The sequence below is a fragment of the Syzygium oleosum genome, unplaced genomic scaffold (assembly GCF_021117445.2).
Source record: "Syzygium oleosum isolate NSW1041296 unplaced genomic scaffold, Sole_v2.1 Sole_v2.12, whole genome shotgun sequence".
Taxonomy (NCBI): Eukaryota; Viridiplantae; Streptophyta; class Magnoliopsida; order Myrtales; family Myrtaceae; genus Syzygium; species Syzygium oleosum.
The window spans coordinates 7,001,643-7,027,651 of NW_026607496.1; the positions used below are offsets into that span (position 1 = coordinate 7,001,643).

Genomic DNA, 26,009 nt, shown 5'->3' on the forward strand with positions numbered 1-26,009 from the left:
AGTTCTTCCTTAGTGGTCAAACCCTCTACAAGAAATTATTTGATTCAACCCTACTAAGATGTGTGGATGCTGCAGAAGCTGAACAGATCATGAAAGAGATTCATGAGGGCGAATGTGGACCGCACATGAATGGACATCTTCTAGCCTGAAAGATTATGAGGTTGGGATATTATTAGATGACAATGGAAACAGATTGCATCCAGCATGTGAGATGTTGTCATCAATGTCAAGTTTATGAGGACAAAATCAATGCACCGCCAAATGAGCTACATCAAATGTCTGAGCCATAGCCATTTTCAATGTGGGGCATTGATATGATTGGTCTAATCAACCCCAATGCCTCAAATGGGCACCGGTTTATCCTGGTTGCTATTGACTATTTCACCAAATGGATTGAAGCAAACTCATATACAAATGTTACTGCCAAGAATGTTGCAAGATTCATTAGGCGGGATATCATTGCTAGGTATGGAGTTCTAGAAGCAATAATTACGGACAACGGCTCAAATCTAAATAACAAGATTGTGGATGATTTGCTTGAACACTTCCACATCCGATATCTGAACTCGTCCCCATATCGTCCACAAATGAATGGAGCAGTTGAAGCAACAAATAAGAATATCAAAAAGATATTGGCCAAGACAGCTGAAAATTACCGTGATTGGCACAAAAGGTTGTCGTATGCTTTAATGGTATACCGAACTTCAATTCGAACATCAACTGGAGCAACCCGTTTTCCTTGGTTTATGGAATAGAAGCAGTGCTACCTGTCGAAACAGAAATTCCTTCATTAAGGATACTATCCCAATTGAAGCTTTCAGAAGCTGAGTGGATTCAACAAAGATATGACCAACTCAACATGATCGATAAAAGGAGATTAAGAGTTATATACCATGGGCAAGCCTATCAGAAAAGAGTGGCCAAATCCTTTAACAGAAGGGTGAAACCAAGGCATTTCAAAACAGAGGATTTAGTAGTGAAGAAAGTCATCTTCAATAATTAAGAACCTCGTGGCAAATTCACTCCGAATTATGAAGGTCCATACATTGTCAAGATAGTCCTTCTTGGAGGAGCATTGATTCTTGTAGATATGGCTAGAACAGAATTGGCATATCCTATAAACACAGATGCTGTCAAGATTTTCTACCCATGAAATGAAGATGAACATTCAAGAAGAGATTTGGGTCACTTTAGAACATGTGCATATCATGCATATCGTGCATACCATGCATTTCATGAACATGTTTATCTATTTTGCAGAAGAAAGCAAAAGGAGTCCGAACCAGTCGATGGTTTCAGAATCCCCAACGAAGTTGTCAAATAATAGAGGGAAGTATTATTTCCAATTCAATTTTTCGTTGATATTCCCTAATGTGCTTTTCTTGTTATCATCTCCAGGGAGATAAAGAAAATGGAGCAACAAAAGAAGAATCTCCAGTGGAATCAAAGCAAAAACATGCAAACAAGAGGGATCTTGGTAAGTTGATCAGACAAGTATCCCTAAATCGTGAGTGCATCTGTTAAAGAAGTTGCCTTCCTAAGAGAAATCGAACTTTTTCTTCCCCAAGCGGAATGACACTAAGACTAAGCAAAACAAACAGATTGTTTTGAAAAGAAAATACCTCAGAAATGTTTCAAATCAAAAGTTTTGAAACACGCTTTCTTTGAAAATGGATTAAGTATCAAAATTCCCTAAAAAGGGATAATTTGACAAAAGGCTTTGAAAAATTTTAAAGAAAAAGTTTGGATCAAATCGAATGGAAAGACCTTCAAATGATGAAAGGTAAACCGTATCCAAACACGTTCCCTATACACTCAAAGTCAAAGTGAAGAAGTGAGTGAGAAAAAAAACTTATCCAAAGGAAATAGGGAATGTTCGCAATGATTACATGAATTGAAATGATGAAAGGCAGTCATTTCACTATCTCAAACACATACTCATCCCCTGTAAACTAGATTTGAGCTGAAACAGTGGAGAAGCTTTTCCAAAACAATCCTATTAAGAACCACCCCATATTGGGGCAAATCAGGAGGTTTATGGTTGACAGTTATGGAGAATAGGATCAAGAAAGATTTTATTGCATACTCTTGCATCAATCTTTCTATGATAACTTCGAATGAAGTCATATGGAAGCTCAAAACATCCCAAGAGGAAGAACAGCACTTCAATTTTTATACCCAAACACATTACCTTTGGCAAAATCCAATTGAGCCTGAATATTCATTTCAGAACCCTAAATTGATGATCATCTCTTCACACTGGAGTATGAGCATATGATCCACTTTGAATAAATAAGAAACAAAAGGGATAACACAGAGTCCTTAGAATTCAAAAAGGTCAAAGGCAAAAGAATCAGGGGCATAAAAAAAAGTAGTGTACCTGGTAAAAGCAAGGCCAAATGCCCAAGAAAAATGAAAAAAAACGAAAGAGAATTCAAAAGAAAGCTCAAAATGACAAAAAAAAATCATGACAAAGCAGAGCCAAGATTGTGAGAGATCATAAATCACAACAAGTGAGTCTAAGTGAAAAAAGAGAAATCCTGATAAACATTTAGAGGACTCTGATGTTCATAAAAAAGAAAAATCCCTAGTGAACAAAAGAGGAAAAGGGTGGTGATGCCAAGAAGATCACCAATTTCATAAAAACCCTGAATTCAAACAAATGAGCCTTTTGAACTTACCCAATACCAACAATACAACCTCTCCCCAAAGACTCTTCAGATTGGGATGTTAAGAGTAGAAACGTGACTTTATGACAAGAAGTCATCGCTCAAAGAAGTGTATGCAATAATATCTTGTCTTGTCATCGAGGTTCTTAACTTGTAGACCCGAAGTCAGATATGATGAAATCCTTTTTCTTGGCCTCAAAATGCCTATCCTTTGAACAGCCATTGACCAAGCCAACATTACAACCTTTTGAAAGACCTTATCGGATCAATTGGATTGTATACACTGCGAACATCTCCGAACACCTAAGGATTGATTAAGAGAGATAAAATTGAGGGATATCAGACAAGTTCCATTTCAATCAGATAAAGAAGAGACCAAGTTCATAAATTGAAACAAATCCTTTCTAATGAAGGTCTTCCAAACGATCATTTCAAGCATTTCTTGAAAGATTGCAAGCACTTTGTTCAAATAATTCCTTGAAAAGGAAATTTGATTGTCTGAAATGCATTAATATAAGGAATGCATGTTTCCAAACTAGGTTTCAAAAGTTTTTGGTCAACTTAAAATCAAGTTTTCAAACAGTTTGCAGTAAGCTAAAAAATCACACTTCAAACAATTTGTGGTAAACTAAAAAAAACCACGCTTCAAACAGTTTTGATTAATTTCAAAATCATTTTTTTCAAAATAGTTTTTGGTCAACTAAAAACCATACAAAGGTTAGTGAAACCTCAAAATCACATATCTCATGGTCAAGGCATTCATTGTTTAAAGCCTTCCCAAAGTCCTACTAACGAGGAGTCCCTAGGCAAATTCAAAGTCCTATAGGCGAGGAGCCCCTAGGCAAATTCAAGTCCTACAGGCGAGGAGCCCCTAAGCAATTTCCAAAGTCCTACAGGCGAGAAGCCCCTAGGTAAATTCAAGTCCTATAGGCAAAGAGCCCCTAGGCAATTTCCAAAGTCCTACATGCGAGGAGCCCCTAGGCAATTTCCAAAGTCCTACTGGTAAAGAATCACTAGGCAAATTACCAAAGTCCTAGAGGCGAGGAGCCCTTAGGCAAATTTCCAAAGTCCTACAGGCGAGGAGCCCCTAGGCAATTTCCAAAGTCCTACTGACGAGGAGTCACTAGGCAAATTTTAAAGTCCTACTGGTGAGGAACCACTAGGCAAATTTCCAAATCCTTAGGCGAAGAGCCTCAGGTGTTCATGGTTCGTGGGTTCATCCTTAAACCCCGAAATCATAATAATCATCATAATCATCACCGTCATTAATTCATACTCTTGGATAAGCAGCAAAGAGACGCTCACAAACAGGTAAGTTTCTCTCCCTCAATCATTAAGAACCTCTCAAAATGTGTTCAAAAAAGAAAACTTTTGGATTAGATCACGAATTTCAAATGTAGGATCCCTAATCAGTTGTTGTGAAATTTTCATTAAGTCAACTAAAAATTCAGGTGTCACCTTATCTTTGAGATCAACCTCTAACGAGCTCAATCTCAAAGAAGGGCAGTTGTTGACACCTGATTTTTAACTCATTTTTTTCTATTTTCAAAAATCTCAAAATTAGGACTAGGAATCTTGGCCAAGCCTAGAAACCTATTTCTAGACCAAAAATAAATTTTTTAACATTTTCCTGCATTTTTCCTTAATTTCTTTTAGTCAAAATAAGTGAGAAAATCAAGAAAAATAGCAAATGGAATCAAAAAATTCCATAAAAATAGTCATTAGTCTTATTTTAAATTCAATTTCATAAATACATCATCAATTTTGGAAAATATCAATCGGGTATGTGTTTTTCCTAAAATTGGGCAAAATTAAACCCGAATTGAACCAAAAATGCAATTAAATATTTTCTAGTCATTTTCAAGTTATAGTGTCCTCACAACAAATAATTCTGGGACCTTGAATTACATAATGGTTGGTCCAATTGTACAATTTGTCATAGAAATAAAAAAATCCCCAAAATTCAATTGAAAATTAGGAATTTTGAACCCAAATTGGGAATTGTGCCCAATTCGAAATTGTCGAACCATGAGACCATCATTTCTAGGGTTAATATGACGTGGGTAATTCAATTTTGGCACCAATTTTGCCTAATCAAGTCATTAAGGTATTGAATTGAACAAAACCCTATTAACCCGAATATAAAAATTTAAAAATTTCGAACATGATTATGACAAAATTGGGGAAAATCATATATTTGAGTTCAAAATGTGATGAGGAATTCAATTTTGAAAATTAGGTCAAAATCGAGCTCAATTTGAATTTTTAGTCGAAACCGGGATTACCGGGTCGACCGGGTCAACCCGACCCGACCCACCCGACAACCTATCTTCTTCGCCCGACTCACCCAAAATGCACAATAAACCCAGAAAATTACAGTTCAAACCCGCGACTTCGTGAACCTTCCCCGGTCTATTTAGCACGTGAAATTCGAGTTAGCCAGCTAGAGAATATCCAGCTGGCGCCAGGGAATCATCCCAACCGATTCAAGGTTGGTAAATAACAAACTTTGGACGGAAATCAAGCTACAAAAACGAAGAAAAAACTGAACATTGAGGGGAAGGTGCTCGGTGAAATGCTAGAGAGAGAAGAGAGAGAGAAAGGAGCGAAATCAAAAAGAATGATCTAGAGAGAGAGGGTCGAGGGTCCCTTCACGAGTGTCCGGTGCTGCCATAGATGGCGGAACTTCGGCGAATCGTGGATAGGTCGCGACCCTCCCCTAGTTATTCCAGTCGAACGAATTGATCGCGAAGTCTTGAAAACGAACTTCGTCCGGTGTGCCGAGAGACACTCCGGCGAATCCGAAGCTACTAGGTTGAAGATCAAGTGTTAGGGAACAGTTCCACGGTTGTGGATCGTCTCAGAAACTCCATCTAATCATCGAACGAAAAAGGTAAACTTTGATCATGATCACTGTTTTCCAGAATTTCCAGAATGAGTTTTAGCTCAAATTTGTGTGTTTCTTCGTGATTTTGTTACGTTTAATGCTCAAAACATGTTCTGATTTCATTTTTATCGTTTGTTTGCACTTTTGATGATTGAAAACGCATTAAAATCGAGTCGGCCACCCCATGAACCAACTCGCCGGAGCTCGAGGAACCTCGCCGGAGTATTGCCGTGACCTTAGGTCACTCAAGTTAGTCTCTCTCAACCTTGCTTGATGTTTTTGTTTGTTATTAGAATCGACATAGAAGGCTAGGACGGTTAGGATTAAGATTTGTATTCTGGAAAAGCTTACCAAAAACGGTTTGCAAGTTAAGGATTTTAGACCGGCGAACGTCCGGCGGCACTCTGGTTAGGCTGGATCAGTATTAGAACATATGAGCTTGGTAATGGATCAAAAGAAATGGCAAAACATTCGCCGGAAGGTCGCTGGAGAAGAGCTTGAAGTGGCGGCCTCGAAAACATTAGGTTGGAATTCATGCACAGTAGGTGCTCGACCAAATGCCCCAATGAAGAACGCATTAAACGGTGCCGTTTTGGCGTCATGCCCGCCGGAGGAAGTGATCGGCGACAGGCACCGGCGAGGCCCGGTTTGGCCAAGCCGAACCGGGTCGAACCAGGCCAGTTCGGTTCATTTTCCCAGCGGGAAAATTCAAAAATATTTAAAAAAATCTTAAAAAATCTTTAAAAAATTAATAAAAATTAGAAAAGTCATAAAAAATAAAAAAAATTCAGAAAAATCTAAAAAAAATTCAGAAATTCGGAAAATTCAAGAAAAAAATAGAAAATGTAATAAAAATTCAAAAAAAATTTAGAAAATTCATAAAAATCCAGAAAATTCAGAAAATACAAATAAAAAAATGTAAGAAAATTCAGAAAATCTAAAAAAATTGGAAAATTCAAAAATTCGTAAAAATTTTCAGAAAATCATATAAATCAATTCTCGGTTAATGAAATTCTCAGAAATTCAATTTCCAAAAAAAAATCAAAAATTTCAAAAATTCACAAAATGGTTCAAAAATACTGTGGCCAACCTTGGTTAGTGAACTTTGAATTTTTTGAAGTGTCCAAGTGGCATTTTTAGAAAATCTCAAATTCAGGGGTTATAACCCCTAAAAAACCTTAAAACCCTAAAAAGACACAAATCATAAAATGAACAAGCATTTATGGCTTCATTAGGATTTGGATGTTTTGATTGATTTTTAGTTTTAGAGACAATTTAGGATTGTTTGGTTTAATTTGCCTTGATTGCGTATTTAATTCTTGATTCATTTTCCCAGCAATTAGAATGGATAGAATTAGGGGTAAGACTCGGAAACTTGCATGACACGTTAGACATTGTATCGTTCTTAGGTACCGAAAGAGCTTTAGGGATCTCAATTTGGGATCATTAGCGTAACCAAGTCCCTGTACTCAGAATCTCTGGTTCGTAGAATCGTGGTATTTCTCCCATACCCCGATTAGATTTCTAGTCAACCTACCAATAATGACTAGTGGCGACTCCAAAATAAAAAACATAGATCAAATAGGAAACTACCATCCACCGTCACGTGAGGTATAGTCTGGGAGAAACCCTTACACGGAAATACCTCCTTAGCCCGCGAAGCCCGAAAAAAAAAAACGCAGCGCGATATTGTCGATAATGAAAATATTTTTCGTTGACTAATTATTTCAAATGATACAATCGATCATTTATTATTCACTTTTCACAAAATAAACAGAGCCCTAATTTCTTTTTTTGTTATTTTTATTCGTGCCCCTACTACTTTCATATTGCAATATAAGAGCAAAATGCAAGAGCCAACGATTGACTGGCCGATCAACGGCCGCCAAACACGGAAGAAACGCTTTCCATTGGAACTTGGAAGAGCCATGCAAAGGATCTATTGCTACTTGGATAAGAGGAGATCACATGGCCGTGTCATTGTTAATTAATATTTCTGCCGTTCCAGTAATATAGGAGTCACATACAAAGTATTTTGCTTTACATCAAACACCAAAGTAGTCGCATCATTTAGTATATAAACTTTCATAAAAATTATTTTTTTGTATATTTTAGCATTTCTCTTGATATGGTCATTGTATATGCGAGAACTAATCTGAAGTCTTCCACACTTTCATGTCATTAATTGACTGTATTTTTTTATCGAAAGTCGCTAACGCGTCAGTTTTTCAAGGTTTGCCCTCGTGACTAGTATTTGACACAATGCAGTGGAAGCAACAAAACAAACTAATTCACATGAAATAAATATTGGAACAATGAACACAAGTTTGCCAATTTCACCTAATCAAAACCTTTATTTTAACCTCTCATACCTCAGCCCCAAGTCCTAAATCTCAATATCTTTACCTCCTGCGCATCCTTCGACCCACCTTCCTAAACCCTAAATTATAATTGAACAAAGTCATCCGGGTGTCACTACCAATCCACGCCCAAGCTAGCTCTAACCTAGGGAGGCTTACTTCCATATTCTCTCTTTTATTTAATTCACTTTAATTCTATTGATCAAAGGAGGGAAAAGAAAAAAAAAGGAAGGAAAGAAGAGATCACTTTGAATAAATCTTTGGCACTGTTTAAGTCTGTCGCACGTCTTGAATAGTCCTCTGCCAGGCACGTTTCCTCTCTATTGGGAGGCCATGTGGGGGCACCTTGGATGCGTCCTGAACAAGAAACTGCTGGAGTAACTTTCAGAGAGATAAACATTTGAACCAAACAGGTTATATCTGGGACGTCTCTTGCTCCTTTCTGTTAAACTATTGGGGAACATATAATAATCTGCTTAATCAGTCAAACAAAGGTTTTCGCACATATTCTGCCTCAGTTCCCTTCTGAAATTTCTAATTCAGTGAACAGAAGCAATGACCCCTTCTTCAATTGGTAGTGGTGATTTCAATCGGAGCTTTTGAGTTCTTTGGATTTCACTGTGCGCACGCGATCTATTTGAAATTTCAACTTGTACAGATAATTAATGAGAGATCATATTCGATATGAGGAATGGGGGGTGGAATCAAATAGCGATTCGATCCCTTTTCATTCCAATGAGTCTATACAGAAGAAAAAAGTCCTCTGTTTGATTACGTTAAATTTCATTTCAATTATTATCGAAATAAAAATCTGCCAAGGGAGATCGAAGATATTGAATAAATTGATTGATTGGTCAATAAATCAATTAAAGGGACAATGATACAAATGCTCCATAAATTTTGGTCCAATATGTAATGTGGTCCATGGACTTTTAATTTGTTCAATGCGATCCATAAACTTAAGCTCAATATACAATGTGGTCCCTGAATTTTGGATATATGTTCAAACGAGTCCATAAATTATAGTTCAGGTATAAACTTTTAAAATTTATAGACCATTTATGTCATTTTTCCTCAATTAAATTAGTTGATATTCCAAATCCAACGTGAATACCCCCTCAGTTAAAAACTTGAAGAAAGCTTTTTCTTTTTGGCATTTTGACCTGAGACCCCACGCACATATTCACACGCACAGACAGTTCCACACGAAAATCAAAAACAACAAAAGTGCACCGTTTAGTTTACATTAACATCCGGAGCAACAGTAGCCCAACCCGGTCGGTATTATCTGGTGCAGGCCGCTTCTTCTACGCGATAATCTCTCTGCTACTAAATAAGAGGCCAAGAGCTCCTCTGTTCTCCCTTTCACACCCTCCCAACGCGGACACCCCCTTAAGCACACGCCCGTACGCATTGTTCCTCTTCGAATCCGCAGGAGAAAAAAGCAGCAATTCCTAGAGGCAGCAATAGCTCTGATTGCTTTGCTTCTGCTGCTGAAGCTGGGTGGTGTTGATGGTTTGGTGGTGATGGTTGTCGGCAGAACCCTTCATTCTCCTCTTCTTTCGCTCGCTTCCATGATGACCATCCCAAATGGTACTCTTCTCTGAGGATCCCCTTTTTTGGTTTTTGTTTGTTGGGTTCTTCTTTTTCGGGTTTTGATGTCTTGGTAGGTTTTGAGTTCTCTTTTTCTGGGTGGGTATTGGGGGTGGGGGCAGAATTAGGGCAAGAGAGGTTTGACTTTTGATGGATTTGATGCTACTGATTCAGTGTTTCAGGCCTTTGTTTGGGGGATTTCAGGAGATTCTTGGGCTAGGATTAGATATAGTGTTCCTTTAGCGTCTTTCCAATCCAATCTCTCTCTCCCCGTCTCTAGGTAGAGGTTCAATAGATTTTGTATTACCTCCAAAATCTTAGCTTTTCTCTGAGCAAAGTATTGGTTTTTTTGTCAGATTTTTTTATTTCGGAATATTGGTTTTCTGTTGGGTATAGTATAGATTGAGCTGGGGAATTATTCTGGGAATTGGTTTTTGAAGAAGGTGGTTGTACACGGATAGGTTGTTTGAATTTTGTTTTGAGGTGCAACTATGGAGCTTTTTAAATCCTGCCCAACTGCAAGAAGACCCACAAACAAAATGAATTGAAATGGGAGATTCTTCTCTCCTTACAACCTTATCAATGGAAAGTCATCACCCATCCACTCTGTTGTCCATGGATTCAAGCTCCTCCTCTCACGAAGAATCAGTTTTGGAGATGAATCGCCAAATGATTCTGCGGCCACCGGATATTAACCTACCCCTGTCTGTTGAACGGAGCCCACCTCCCCTGCAGTCCTGGAATCCCGATCCCTGCGATATCCTTGATGTGGGCCTTGGTCCCCAAGTTTACGAGACGGAGAGCTTGCTCAATATTCCTAAAGGCGGACGGAAATGTGCGAAGCGGGGGGATAGTATTTGGGGTGCTTGGTTTTTCTTTAGCTTTTATTTTAAGCCCGTGTTGAATGATAAATCCAAGGCAAAGATTGTAAGGGACAGCAACGGAGTATCGGGATTCGATAAATCTGATCTCAAGCTTGACATATTCATGGTTCAGCATGACATGGAGAACATGTACATGTGGGCATTCAAGGAGAGGCCCGACAATGCATTGGGCAAGATGCAGCTGAGGAGTTATATGAACGGGCATTCTCGACAAGGTGAGCGTCCCTTTCCCTTCAGCGTAGAAAAGGGTTTTGTTAGATCTCATAGGATGCAGCGGAAGCATTACAGGGGTCTCTCTAATCCGCAGTGTATCCACGGGATTGAAGTTGTTCCCTCACCCAATCTCATGGGTCTCGATGAGGAAGACCACAGGCGTTGGATGGAACTCACAGGCAGGGAGTCGAATTTCTCTATCCCATCTGAAGCGAGCGATTTTAGCTCTTGGAGAAATCTACCCAACATTGATTTTGAGCTCGAAAGGCCACCTCCACCTGTTAAGTGTGCCTCTAATTCCCAGTCCAAGAAGCTGCTTAATGGGTCTGGACTGAATTTGTCTACTCAACCATCAAGCAATGGTAATGGGGATGGTATGGATTTATCACCTGTGAGCAGCAAGAAGAGGAAAGACTTTTTCTCTCATGGACTTGAGGAGGATACATATTTGACTGTTAATCCTCCCTCGGATCGGACTATTGATATGGATCTCCACCTGAGTGAACCACAATGGTTAAATGAGTTCAGTGGGATCATGAAGAATGTTTATGGGCCTGTTACAGCTGCAAAAACAATTTACGAGGATGAGGAGGGTTATTTGATAATCATAAGTTTGCCCTTCGTGGATCTTCAGAAGGTTAAGGTTTCTTGGAGGAATTCTCCCACTCATGGGATCATCAAGATATCTGGAGTTAGCACATCTCGAACACAGTTCATCCGGAGGAACGACAGAACTTTCAAACTTACAGATCCATCCCCGGAGCATTGCCCTTCTGGGGAATTTGTGAGGGAGATTCCATTATCAACTCGAATTCCCGAAGATGCCAATATAGAAGCCTACTACAACGAGCAAGGCTCATTGCTAGAAATAATGGTGCCCAAACTCCGCACTGGCCCAGAAGAGCACGAGGTCCGTGTTTGCCTTCGCCCTCATCTTGGAGGCAGCGATCTCGTTCTGACCTAAGAGTTCTTTTGGTGTAATTTGGAAGGGTTGATAGCTGTTCTTGGTGCATCATTTGTTTACTAACATTGTACCACAGCATAGTCTATGAAAGGAAATTTGCATTTCCCTTAGCTGCTTAATGAATTTATCCTTTATTGGTTAGATCTACTTGGTTGGATGTGTTATATCTGTTTAATCGCTTTCCTCGCATTTAATTGTAAAGATGCTTGAAGTTGTCGGTCTTCCGTACCAAACGGAAGTGGGATTTTAATCCCGATCTGTTGCAGCCACTCGCAAGTAATCTTGTTCTAATAGTCAGTTCATTCTGTCGCTTTTTGGCTTTGGTACTTGAACCGCTGCGGCATGTTCTTCTAGCAGATTTAGCAGGCCTGGGGCTAGTTGAACAAGTTCAAGTAACCAGATTGGTTTTAGACGTTCTATAACGTTGTTCCTTACACTGCATCCCCCAGCTCCTCCCCCCCGCCGGATAGTTGCTGTGATTCCTATTAGGTTCTTCAATTGTTCATATCACGCCACTGGGGATTTGAGTTCTTTTCATTGGTCCAACACGCCTGAGAACCAGGTTTTTCCCCCATCCTTACACGGAACTTCTTCGCGAATGGTCGAAGACTCGGGTTTGCTTGTCATCCTCTGTGCATCTTCAACATTTTAGTTTCAATAGTCTCGCTTCTTTCTTTGATTGATCTAGCAGGTTGGATTTGGTTTTTGCTACCTGAGCATGTCACCGTAGACACATCATGCCTTTCTCATTTCGACGCGCAAGCATCCGGACTCCGGCGTCCGTAACAATCCTTCGCTCCCAATGCGCTGTAGCAATCTTTCGAGCTTCCCATTAATAATACACAAAGCATGTAGTTATCCATTCTGGGTGGCTTAGCTAGGGAAGAAAGATTGTCCGAAGTTAAAGACTGCTGCAGAGATGACCAAAGACCCGTTTCTGCTGTTGCAACGTGGTTGTTTCAGCATGCACAGCGGCCGTATGAGTCGAGTCACAGGTCAAAGCACGGATCGTGCCTCACACGTACACGACTTATCAGTCTCACAGTACTTATCGCTACCGATCTCGGCCTATCATGAAACGGGTCAATCACGGGAAGAACACGATAGATATCTAGCGTGCATAGGAACAGGGACCTGGTCCAAAATGGGGGGCTTGCTCCTAAGTCCTCGGCAAAGACCGCATGATGCATGCGGCCATAAAGCGCACCAGAACAACAGCCCCGCATTCATAATTCACACAGTGAATACTCCTGGTTCTTTCGAGGTTTCTCTGCCCACCTGATCTGGAAACGTTGACAAAACAGCCTGAATCATTGACTCTCTCTCTCTCTCTCTCTCATTCTCTCTCTAGGGTCTGAGTCGTGGGTCGTACGTGGGAGAAAGGTCAAGGAAGGCGTCTGGTGACTGTGAACGACGATGATGATGTCCCAGAAGGGGGGCCGAGGACTGGCATCGTGGGTGTCCTTGTCTTCCGCTCCCCTTTTCTCTTCCTCTTGTTTTCCTCGCTTCCCCTTTTCTTTGCCCCTTTCCGGGAGTTTTGTTGTGTTGCGATGTGTTGTCCATTTGACGAGTGGATTCCACTGAGGCTGAGAGGGACTCTCTGAAATTGAGAAAAAAAAAGAAAGAATAAACAAATTCAAAAGCCAAAAAGGGGGAAAAGTAAATTGGAATTTGCAGCTGATGTGCTCTCTCTTCTCTTCTTTTTTCTTCTTTGGTGGGGACGGGGGGGTGAAAACATGAGGAAAGCATTTAAAAAATACAAAAGTAAAGGAGGGAGGGGGGGTTGTTTGCTTTTTTGAATCTGATATGTGATTTGTCAAATCGTCGGTGTTGGTGGATAAGCACATCCGTTTTGGTGCAATTTTCCCACTTCTGTTGCTATTAAGAGGCCATTTCATCATCGTTCGTGTAAATATTTTCTTTTCTTTTTTTTATTGTCGGAGATGAGAAAACGGTCTTTTCGCGAAAACGCGGTTTAGATGGTTGCGTATAAAACAGTTTTTTTTTCCAAAAATGACGGTGAACATAATCTATTATTAAAGAAGTAGAGAGAGTATTACCAAAAACAAAAAAGCCATAAACCTATTGCACTTGTACCAATTCGGTCATAAATTTTTTAATTGTGCAAATTCAGTCCTAAACCTTTTGACGATTTGTCAATATAGTTATTCCAGCCAATTTTAACCGGAAAACACTAACTTGGCGATCCAGTCAGCTTCGGCCGTCATATGTGGCATGGCCAGTGCTGAAACGGCCGGCGCTGACGTGGACAATTTGTTAAAATTTTTCTAATTTTTTTTTCCATTTTTCATTTTTTTCATTTTTTCATTTTTTCTTTTATTTTAGCCGGCAGCCAGTTTGAGGCGATGTTCAACGAGGCTAGGCGAGGTCACCATCACTAAACGCAAGCGAGGACCGGCCTCACCTAGGTGAGAGTCACTCTCCCTGACTTGGCAAGGGCCTCCATCACCTCCAGATTTAGTGAGGGTCGTAGCCCTCACCACCAGCCGGCGAGGGTCATCAAGCCATCGTCGACCACAATAAAGAAAAAAGAAAAACGAAAAGAAAAAATTGCAAAAATTGTCCATGTCAACGTTGGCGGTGCCATGTAGAATGCCCGGCGTCCATGTCGGCGATTTTCGGTCAAAATTGACCAAATTGACTATATTGGCAAATTGTTGAAAGGTTTATAATTCAATTAACAAAATTAAAAAGTTTAGAACGAAATTAGCACAAATGCAACAAATAGGATTTTCTTGATATAAATCTTTGTATTAATAAAAAAAAAAGGGAAAAAAGCCACAAAAAACCTTGAACTATGCCTATTGTGTTACATTTACCCCAAATTTTTTTTGTGACACAAAAAATCCAAAACTATGACCAGTATGACACATTTATCTAGAATTTTTTTTTGTAACACAAAAAACCCCAAACTATGACCAGTATGACACATTTATCTCAAATTTTTTTTTGTGACACCAAAAACCCTAAACTATGCTCACTGTGACACATTTACCCTCCGTTTGGGTTCCGTTAAAATCTGACGTGGCTTCAACGTGTCGCTGATGTGGCACCAAAAAAGATAAAAATAAAAATTAAACCTAAAAAAGAAAATTATCGAAGCACTGTAATCGCTGTTACTGTTCATCGTCTTGGATGCTCTGTTCATCGTCTTCAAGTGCTCATCCGTGGACGACGACCTCGGTCGAGGTTGTCCATGCTTCCCGAGCTAGGATCGAGGACGTGGGGGCTCGCTCGGGCCACCTCGATTCTAAGGTCGTCGCAGCAGTCCGGTGACCATGAGCCTTACTCGATGTTCAAGAACAAGATCTCGCTCTCAAACCCAATTTTGTGTTTTACTTGGGGCCGAGCTCGCCGAGATATGGAGTAGCCGAGCTGTCCATGTCACTCTATTCCTCTTTCTCACGAGCTTCTGCACTACTGGGGCTACTCTCCATGTCTTTAACCCATTTCCAGTAAACATCAGGAGCTATTGAACCTTTTCCCTCTTGTTCTCGAAGTCGCGGAATTTGGCCGTATCATGGAATGTGCCTTGGAATCACGACGGTGCAAACATTGGCTATTATTTGCCAGTCTTCCAGTTCTGTTCCAAGGTTTGGAGATGCGGTGATCAAAGTGGCGAAGTCCATGGATTGATTTTGCCAGTATTTGACTATTGAAGTTAGAGGAAAAATGGCGGTATTTACCCAGAAAGATGAACCCTAAAGGAACAAGGAAGAAGATTACAACAAAAGAAAAAAAAAGTAAAGTAAAGAAAAAAAAAAGGATGAATTATACATAGCCGAATGTCCAGGCGGCTCTGGGCAGCGATGGACAAGCGCTTGAAGACGATGAACAGTGCATCGAAGATGATGAACAGTAACAGCGATTGGGTTTAACTTTTATTTTAATTTTTTCTGACTTTACGCTTACGTGGCGCCACATTAGCAACACATTGGAGCCACGTCAAATTTTAACAGGGATTTTTAACGGAATCAAAACGGAGGATAAATGCATCATAGTGAACATAGTTTAGAGTTTTTGGTGTCACAAAAAAAAATTTGAGGTAAATGTGTCACACTGGGTATAGTTTAGAGATTTTGGTGTCATAAAAAAAGTTTGGAGTAAATGTGTCACAACGGACATAGTTCAAGGTTTTTGATGACTTTTTCTCATAAAAAAAATGATTGTCTACGAAAAATTTTAGATTAATCAAAGGAAATTTTGGAACCAAAAGATCACAAATCTCTTCTATTTATGAACTTGTGTTTTCTTTTTTCCTTCGCAACGGAATTATTCGAGATTCTTTAAAACTATCTTCAAGTTCACTCATCAAAAAGTTATCTCGAAATTGCCTTTTTCCCTTTTAATTTAAAGTTCGTCTCGTAGGTAATAAGTTTATGCAATTACTAAAGTGTATTAAATTCCGACCAAAAAAAAAGTGTATTAATTAATACTGGTTTTAATATGCGTCTAGCTAAAATTTACACAATTGTACAACTTCCTTCAACTTTCTCCAATTATCTTGTCCTTTGTATGTTAGCGATGAATAGTCCCGATCCCTCTTCATCGAGGGATAGTGTCTCGAATCTATTTGAATTAACTAGCATTTCTGCACGTCGAAAACTGCGTGTGTTCGCTAATTAAATATCAAAAACTTAAAGATCCTTATTTAATTTCCAAATCTTAAAATATAAGTGTCGCGAAATATGAATTTATTGAGAAGAAATGAAAAACGAAAAACGAAAAGAGAGACAGAAGTAATGAAATAGCGATACATACGTGGTTTTTAGAAACTTTGAAGCTTACAGTAATATCCGTAGAGGTATTTAAGAAGAAAAAATAAGAGGGAATTGGTTACCTAAAAAATGGGGAAGCCCCTTCCCCTGTATAGTTGATAATTATGTCAACTATATGGTTTATGAATGAAAAGTATTATGAGAACAATGAAATGAAAAAATAAAATAAAATTAGAAGTGAGACATGACAAATTTTCTCATTAGGTGCAACCAAACATTTCTTTTAATTAAAGAACATTTAAATAAACTGTTAAAAAAGTCATGATTTTGCAATTTATAACTAGAAACAAAAATAAAATCATCTAACATTTAAATAAAGGTTGTATCTGGTGTCTCCGCCTCACTAGAGTGTGCAAAACAAACTGCTCGGACCGGACCGGACCGGCCAGTTTGATCCATTTCCTGAAAATATCGGTCCAATTCTCGATTCTTAAAAGTGAAATCAGTATCCAGGCGGTCCGGTTCCACCCTCGGACAACATTTTCCATTGGACCGGACCACCCCTACGCCTCACTGATGCTCAGCTTATAACTGTAACAATTTTTTTTCTAGCTAATCACGGCCTGTCTTACCATCCGTTATGATTGTGTTCTACTCGCACGTCTTCTTATGGACCGGCCCTTTTAGCTACCTCAGTAACATGGCTTGGTTTTTAGAGGGAGTGAGGCAAAGATAGAGGTAGGTATGTTAATGTCTCCAAACTAGGCCCGTTGGGAGATAATGAATCCAAACTTTGCACAACAACTGCACCCAAAGATTAAAGAATGGCGGCACCAACGATTGCACAAAAGATCTAGTATGAAGATGAACATCCAAGCGCTTTGGGAACAAACACTTACAAAGAAAAGCCAAGATAAACATCCAAGCGCTTGCAGATCCTAGACATAACAGAAAAGGGGCAAAAAGAAACACTAGATAAAGATAGCCATGGAGAATAATTAGTCGACCTCCTCGATCTTAGGACCAGCTCCGCTTCCACCGGCAGCAGGACCATCATCATCGTCCATCTCTGCGTCCATGTCAGCACCGGCACCTTGGTACATCTTGGCAATGATGGGGTTGCAGATGCTCTCCAACTCCTTCATCTTGTCCTCGAACTCGTCAGCCTCGGCCAGCTGGTTGCCGTCCAGCCATTGAATGGCCTGCTCGATGGTGTCCTCAATCTTCTTCTTATCGGCAGGCTGGAGCTTGGCGCCAATCTTCTCGTCCTTGACGGTGTTCCTCATGTTGTAGGCGTAATTCTCCAAGGCATTCTTGGCCTCGACCTTCTTCTTATGCTCTTCGTCCTCGGACTTGTACTTCTCTGCCTCTTGAACCATCTTCTCGATATCCTCCTTGGATAGCCTTCCCTTGTCATTGGTAATGGTGATCTTGTTCTTTTGACCGGTGGTCTTGTCCTCAGCAGACACATTTAAGATACCATTTGCGTCAATGTCGAAGCACACAGTAATTTGAGGGACGCCCCTAGGAGCCGGGGGAATGCCTGAGAGCTCAAATTTACCCAACAGGTTGTTGTCCCTGGTCCTCGTTCTCTCACCTTCGTAGACCTGAATGAGCACACCAGGCTGGTTGTCTGAGTAGGTAGAGAAAACTTGCTCCTTCTTTGTGGGGATGGTGGTGTTCCTAGGGATCAACACGGTCATGACACCGCCAGCAGTCTCGAGACCTTGGGAGAGTGGGGAGACATCCAACAGCAAGAGATCCTGCACTTTCTCATTGCCCTCACCGCTCAAGATGGCAGCTTGAACAGCAGCACCGTAGGCAACGGCCTCATCTGGGTTAATACTCTTGCAAAGTTCCTTGCCATTGAAGAAATCCTGCAGAAGCTGCTGAACTTTGGGAATCCTAGTTGAACCTCCAACAAGGACAACATCGTGGACAGTACTCTTATCCATCTTGGCATCCCTCAAACACTTCTCAACCGGCTCCATACACTTCCTGAAAAGGTCCATGTTGAGCTCCTCAAATCTAGCCCGGGTGATGGTTGAGTAGAAATCAACACCCTCATACAAGGAATCAATTTCGATGGTGGTCTGGGCCGTGGATGAGAGTGTCCTCTTGGCCCTTTCGCAAGATGTCCTCAACCTCCTGAGGGCTCTAGGGTTGCCACTGATGTCCTTCTTGTGCTTCCTCTTGAACTCTTGGACAAAATGGTTGACCATTCTATTGTCAAAGTCCTCTCCACCAAGGTGGGTATCACCAGCAGTGGCCTTCACCTCAAAGATACCCTCCTCAATGGTGAGGAGAGAGACATCGAATGTACCACCACCGAGGTCAAAGATCAAGACATTCTTCTCGCCGACACTGGTTGCTTTCTTGTCAAGACCATAAGCAATAGCAGCTGCTGTAGGCTCATTAATGATACGCATCACGTTTAGGCCTGCGATGACACCAGCATCCTTGGTGGCCTGACGCTGGGAGTCATTGAAGTATGCTGGGACAGTGACCACAGCGTTCTTCACATTGAATCCAAGATAAGCCTCAGCAATCTCACGCATCTTCATGAGGACCATGGAAGAGATCTCCTCAGCAGCAAACTGCTTCTCCTCACCCTTGTAGTTGACCACAATCATGGGCTTGTCCCCAGGCCCAGGAATGACCTTGAATGGCCACAATTTAATATCACTCTGTACAGAGGCATCACTGAATCTCCGGCCAATCAATCTCTTGGCATCTGTAGTGGAAAGGCAAGTGTAAATCACCCAAGCAACAAAAAACGTACAGCAGTATTCCATTGCACACAGAGTATCCCCACCTACAGAACCAAGCTGTCTAAAGCTAACTATAACTTTGAAACTAATAATCCACATTTCACAGCACCAACCCGTATTTGTGCAGAAAAGATTCGAAACATCAAGACCCAACACTTCATATTAAAGTTGAACAATGCGCAGACCCATCTGGAAGTATACCAAGTCAATTCCTTCTTAAGCACAAGAGGTCGAACCGATTACCCTCCTACGAAATTGCTCGGTTCTGAAACAGTAAATTCCAATATCACTGCCCGACAAAGTCGTCACGTTACAGATGGCGGACCATATATACGGTCCATGTACGTACAGCATGAGTAAATGCAATTATTCTTCCTACACCGTACTTTAATCTCAGTTAAATATCAGGCGAGTTTAACACGCGTGCTTGCAACTTAAAGGCTAGACCTCATAATACGAAAAAACCAATCGTTTTAAACCACATGCAGCAACAAATAGCGATTCGCCAGCAGGATAAGAGTACAAAAACCTAGTAAGCTAACCAGGAAACAAAAAGAGTCAACTTGCGAGCAACACCCAAAAACAAAAACAAAAAAAAAATACAGACAAGCCAAATCCGGAAAGAATAGACAGCGACTACTCAGAGCTACAGCAGATCACGAAGAAAAACCGCAACGAGCACTCCTAAACACGACGCGCGCGCGCCGTAACATCCCTAGATCTGCCAGGAAAACAACATGCACCGAGTCCAAGCAAAGCCCGAATATTAATACAACCATCTTTGGAAGAAGCCTCGATCCAACCACAAACCACTCTAGGGAACCCAATATTAATACATAAAGACCGGGTCCCTAGAACTCAGGTCTTACCGAAAACGGTGTTCGTCGGGTTCATCGCGACCTGGTTCTTGGCGGCGTCCCCGATGAGGCGCTCGGTGTCGGTGAACCCGACGTAGGACGGCGTCGTCCGGTTCCCCTGGTCGTTGGCGATGATCTCGACGCGGTCGTGCTGCCACACCCCGACGCAGGAGTAGGTCGTCCCGAGGTCGATCCCGATGGCCGGACCCTCGCCTTTGCCGCCCATTGTGGCCTTCCTCTCTCTCTCTCTCTCGCTCTCGCTCTCTAGCTTAAGGGTTGCGCCGACGACGGAGGACGCGTGAAGGAACGAGAATGGAAGGGAGGCGATCGAAGAAGGGCACGAAGCTTGAAGCTAGGAGGTCGGAGCACGAGGCTTTGTAGAGGTTCGGGGAGGAAAGAGAGCGCTTCCAGAATGTTCCGTGGCTCGAATCTCATTGGCTTGTGCCAGGCCCTTCCGGCGGCGTAGACTTCTCCCGGTCCGTGTCTGTTTTTTGGTCGGTCTCGATGGAAGTCGCTAAGACGCGTTAAGCATCGGAATCGAAAACAAAATTGCGTACTTTCACGCGTTCGTATTTATTAATTCGGAAAATGGCCCGAGTGGTCTCTGAATTTCGGCACAATGCAAGATGTCGATTTTTGACTTTTAATTTATTCAACATAATCCATAAATTATTAATAAATGTTGGATTTTCGAAAATAATGAGTTCCGTGTCCATCCATTTATCCATCTACTTTTGACGAGGAAAAAACATTTGATGATATTGATTATTTTATCCTGATTTGAGATGAATATCCTACGCGTAACTTTTTTTTTTTTTTGGTCCAGCGTTCAAACTTAATGGATTGAAAATCACATCAAACAGCTTCCATTAACTTGAATTAATGAAAGTACAGTATTAAACATTTTCATATAGTCTAAGGATTATATTGAACATTTATAGATAATTTAGAGACCACATTACATATTGAATCAAATTTCATAAATCATTTATGTCATTCGTCATTATTGATTTGTTACTCCACATATTTAATCTTTTAGAATTAAATTAAAATCAAAAAATTCAACAAATAACAGAATTTCGCCATACTTCACCATCTCCACTAGCTTATTATTTTCGCACTAGTGTTACTCTAGTAGATTTGAGCTCAATCTTTAGGTAAGTTGCACCGCTCTATCTCATATGATTTATATTAACCCGTCCCAACCTTTAGCTAAATGTAATTTAATTCAATTGAATTGATCCATTGACTTCTTTCAAATAAGTAGCGCCTATTTTTTCGATTGAATCTTTTATGAAGTTGAAATTAGAAGATACACGTGAAAAGAAAAATGGTCAACCTATATTTACTTAAGAAACTAGTTGCTAACTTGCACAGCAATCGGATTGATGTTTTTTTTTTTTGGTCGAATTTCAGATCGATGTTAAATCTGTTTGTTTCTTGCTGTATCTCACGAAGAGATCTCTATGATTAATATATATAGATATATATATATATATAGATATATATTCCTATCTAAAGTGTAAATGCAAGACTATTACCGAGTTATCGATTAAATTGAAAAGGCGGGCCTAAAGGAAGAAGAAGCGACATCAATGTCTTCCTTGGGCTTCGCCGCCGTGCAACTCCCTGGCGATTGGACGTGACCTCTAGACTCGGATATCGCCAACAATCTCATATTGTCACCCGCCGGAAGCGACCCGTCCCGCCACAGAATGGCCTGAGTTCAATAGAATCTAGGCCGGAGATCATCTTCGGCTGCGTTTAGTCGACCGGATAAAAGTCAGGATAGGATATGTTTTATCCTATCCTGTGTTTGGTGGTGATCCAGGATAGGATAAGGTCGGATATAGACCGGATATAGCCCGGATAAAAAAATCCGAGAGGAGGGGTGGGATAGACCTGGATAGGATTTCTAATGTCTATTTTTCCAGAAACCCTATGCTCGACTCGCCGTCATCTTCATCCCCACACCTTGTGCGCTTTCACCAAAAAAATTTCTCGGCTTTTTTTCCTTCACCGACTCCTCCGGACCCGTGAATAGCAAAAAAAAAAAAAATTTATCCTATCCGACTTTAAATCCGTAGTTCACCAAACAGTGGATAGGATATGAAGAAATCCCGGGATTTCTTATCCTATCCTATCCAGTCATATCCTGTTTGGAAATCCGGACGACCAAACGCAGCCTTCATTGCCAAGTTCGTGGACTATTCCTAAGCACCTTTCGTCATCCTACGCGGATTTCGTGACAAATGTAATATTTAACCCTGTTTTTCATGTTAGGCGGCTTTCCGGGCAATTTCGCTACGTTGTTAGCTTGTTCAACTTTTTATTATTTATTTAAATGTCCATCTAAAAGCACTTCTTGCACTTGACTTCTAGAAGTTACATTTTAATATGGATTATAATATTTTAAAGGTTGTCTGAAAAAGAGAAAATGACACAAATGGTTCATAAATTTTGGTTCAATGTGCAATGTGGTCCTTAAACTTTTAATTTGTTCGATGTGGGCCCTAAACTTTAACCTCAATGTGCAATGTGGTCTATGTACTTTCGGTTTATTCAATGTGGTCCTTAAAATTTTTGTACCTGTTCAACTTAATTCCCGAATTATATAAAAAATGTTCAATACCAAAGACTGGGCGAGGCTCAACCTCGTCGTTGCTGGGTAAGGAATGGCAAAGTTGAGCCTCGCCCAGCGACGATGAGGTCCTCGCCTAGCCGGTGGGGTCGACCACGCCGGCTAGAGGTTAAAGATGAAGGGAGGAAAAAAAAAAGAGAAGGAAAGAAAATAAAAAAAAAGGGAAAAAAAGAAAATAAATAATTGGAATCGAAAAACAAAATTGCATATTTTCACCGGTTTTTATTTATTAAGGGGTAATGTCACGAAAAACTTCAAAATAATACATGTGAAAAATTTACCCCAAATTGGTTATGATAAATTCATCATTTTTTAATTTCCGTTAAATTTTACTGTCAAATTACTGAGTTGGATTACACGTGACAATTAACAGATTTATAAATTTGGAGTTTTACCCTCCGTTTATCACAGATGTATCAATTTGTAATTTTTCGTGGTATTAATCCAATTGGATAAAGCTATCACAAGTGTGCCAGTTTGAGATTTTTTGTGTAGTTAATGGTTTTTCTTGGTATTGATTCATTTATAAATTGAAAAAAATGACGGGAGTGGTTCTTGAATTTTGGTCCAATGTACAATGTCATTTATGGACTTTTAATTTATTTAATGTAGTCTTTAAATTATTAATAAATGTAAGATTTTCAAAAATGATGTGTGAACATATCTGTCCAGTTAGCCATCTACTTTAGATGAGAAAAAAATATTTGATGGCATTGATTATTATATCCTGATTTGAGATAAATATCCTACGTAGATAATTCACGTGTAACTTTTTTTCCAACTTAATAGAGTGGAAATCATATCAACAGTTTTCATTATTTTGAATTAATGAAAGGATGACATTAAACATTTTCATATAATCACACATACTACCTCATCGACATACTTCACCATCTCCACCAGCTTATTATTTCACATTAGTCTTACTCCCGTAAATTTGTGCTCAATCTTTAGGTAAGTTGAACCGCTCCATCTCATATGATTTATATTAATCCGTCCCGACCTTTAGCTAAATGTAATTTAATTCAATTGAATTGATGCATCGACTTCTTTCAAATAAGTAGTGCATATTTCTTCGATTGAATCTTTTATGAAGTTGAAATTAGAAGATACACATGAAAAGAAAAATGTGCAACCTATATTTACTTAAGAAACTAGTTGCTAACTTGCACAGCAATCGGATTGATGTTTTTTTTTTGGGTCCAATTTCGGATCGATGTTTAATCTGTTTGTTTCTTGCTGCATCTCCCGAAGAGATTTCTTTGCTTAAAATATATATATATTTTTTCCTATCTAAAGTGTAAATGAAAGACTATTACCGAGTTATCGATTAAATTGAAAAGGCGGGCCTAAAGGAAGAAGAAGAGACATCAATGGCTTCCTTGGGCTTCACCGCCGTGCAACTCCCCGGCGATTGGACGTGACCTCTAGACTCGGATATCGCCAACAATCTCATATTTTCACCCGCCGGAAGCGACCCGTCCCACCACAGAATGGCCTGAGTTCAATAGAATCTAGGCCGGAGATCATCTTCATTGCCAAGTTCGTGGACTATTCCCAAGCACCTTTCGTCATCCTACGCGGATTTCGTTACAAATGTAATATTTAACCCTGTTTCTCATGTTAGGCGGCTTTCCGGGCAATTTCGCTGCGTTGTTAGCTTGTTCAACTTTTTTTTTTAATTATTTAAATGTCCATCTAAAAGGACTTCTTGTACTTAACTTCTAGAAGTTACATTTTAATATAGATTATAATATTTTAAAGGTTGTCTGAAAAAAAGAAAATGATACAAATAATCCATAAATTTTGATCCAATATGCAATGTGGTCATTGAACTTTTAATTTATTCGATGTGGGCCATAAACTTTAGCCCCAATGTGCAATATGGTCCATGTACTTTCAGTTTATTCAATGTGGTCTATAAAATTTTGTACGTGTTCAACTTAATTCCTGAATTATATAAAAAATGTTAAATATCAAAGACTAGGCGAGGCTTGACCTCGCCGTCGCTGGGCGAGGAATGGCAAGGTTGAGCCTCGCCCAGCGACGATGAGGTCCTCGCCCAGCCAGCGGAGTCAACCAGGCCGACTAGAGGTTAAAGATGAAGGGAGGAAAAAAACAAAAAAGAAAGAGAAGGAAAAAAACTAAAAAAAGGAAAATAAAAAAATAAAAAAAATCGAAAAATTATTAAAATTTTGTCCACCTCAGTGCCGGTCGCGCCATGTAAGACGGCTGGCGTCCATGTCAGCGCTATCCAGCTAAAATTGGCCAGATAGACTAAAATTGGTACAAATACAAAAGATTTAGAACTCAATTGATACACAAAAAAAAGGTTGAAGACTGAATTGACATAATTGCAATAAGTTTAGGACTACTTTGGTTATTCTCCCCAAATTTAGTGATTCGTACACAAACCAATCTATTCCCGACTCGATCCAAAATCCATTTTTAGAGACTTTTCTCCTTGAATAACCTTTGAAGAATGAGCTGCTCCTTGGATCTGACTCGTCAAGTTAGTGAGGGAGCTTGAGGGTTGGGTCATGGATGGGGGCGTGAAGATGATGGTGAAAGTTTGATTTCCTTAGAAGTGCAATTTGTCACAATAATGTGAAGTTGCAAGCCAGAGGTTGAAAAAAACCTACCGATAGCACAAGCAGAGCGAACGAAGGAAGAAGGTCACGAGTCATGAAATCGAAGACGGAGAAAGAAGAGACTAGCGAAGAAGGACCAATATAGGCTGAGCTTGACCTATTTGTTAATGGGTTGAAAGTGGATTTATATTAGACCCATTAAAACTTATTTATTTTAGGCTTTTGACTTTAAAACTCATTATGACCGATACTTTAAGTTTGGGGAAAAGTATCAAAAAAGTCATAAACCTATTGCATTAATACCAATTTAGTCCTAAACCTTCTAATTGAATTAATTTAGTTCTAAACACTTTTACATTGGTACCAATTCAGTCCATTTTGTCAATTTAAACCAGAAATCGCTGACACAGACGACTACCGTCCTACGTGGCACGACCGGTACTGACGTGGACATTTAAAAATAAATTTTAAATAAATTTTTGATTTTTTTGATTTTTTATTAGTTTTTTCTTTTATTTTTCATTTTCTTTATTTGTTCTCTTTTCTTTCTTTTCTTTTTTTCTTTCTTTTTTTTTTCTTCCCTTCCTCTTCCCTTCGCCAGTCGCCAGCCTCCACAATGACTGGCGGAGGCCGCTGGCAGCTAATGAGGGTGAGGGCCAGGATGCCCATGCTAGCCACAAGGGAGCTCGGCCCTTGGCGAGGGCCAGCAAGGGCCAGACGAAGCCGCCCATGCCCTTGCCGAATCTGGCGAGGGGTGGCCTCGCCCATATGGCAAGGGGCCTCGTGACAGCGAGGCCAACCCTCGCTAGATCTGGCGAGGGGACCCTCGCCTAGCCCTCG

General features: G+C 40.1%; 2 protein-coding genes across 2 annotated transcripts; one reads left to right on the top strand and one right to left on the bottom strand.

Annotated features, from left to right (window-relative positions):
• Positions 1-9,215: 9,215 nt before the first annotated feature.
• Positions 9,216-11,717, top strand: LOC115672256 (uncharacterized). The gene has a single exon (XM_030594026.2). The coding sequence runs from the start codon at positions 10,059-10,061 to the stop codon at positions 11,568-11,570; it is 1,512 nt and encodes a 503-aa protein (XP_030449886.1). The 5' UTR covers positions 9,216-10,058; the 3' UTR covers positions 11,571-11,717.
• Positions 11,718-17,149: 5,432 nt separating this feature from the next.
• LOC115672255 (heat shock cognate 70 kDa protein 2-like) lies at positions 17,150-20,292 on the bottom strand. Its single transcript, XM_030594024.2, has 2 exons — positions 19,950-20,292; positions 17,150-19,043 (listed from the first exon to the last, which is right to left on the bottom strand). The coding sequence occupies exons 1-2, from the start codon at positions 20,161-20,163 to the stop codon at positions 17,308-17,310; spliced, it is 1,950 nt and encodes a 649-aa protein (XP_030449884.1). The 5' UTR covers positions 20,164-20,292; the 3' UTR covers positions 17,150-17,307.
• Between the last annotated feature and the right edge of the window lie 5,717 nt (positions 20,293-26,009).

Bases quoted from the DNA above. Each gene is read 5' to 3' on its own strand.
- LOC115672256 (XM_030594026.2), top strand. From the start codon at position 10,059: ATGGGAGATTCTTCTCTCCTTACAACCTTATCAATGGAAAGTCATCAC.
- LOC115672255 (XM_030594024.2), bottom strand. From the start codon at position 20,163: ATGGGCGGCAAAGGCGAGGGTCCGGCCATCGGGATCGACCTCGGGACG. The intron at 19,044-19,949 runs GTAAGACCTGAG...TTTCCACTACAG, and splicing joins CCCGACGAACACCGTTTTCG to ATGCCAAGAGATTGATTGGC.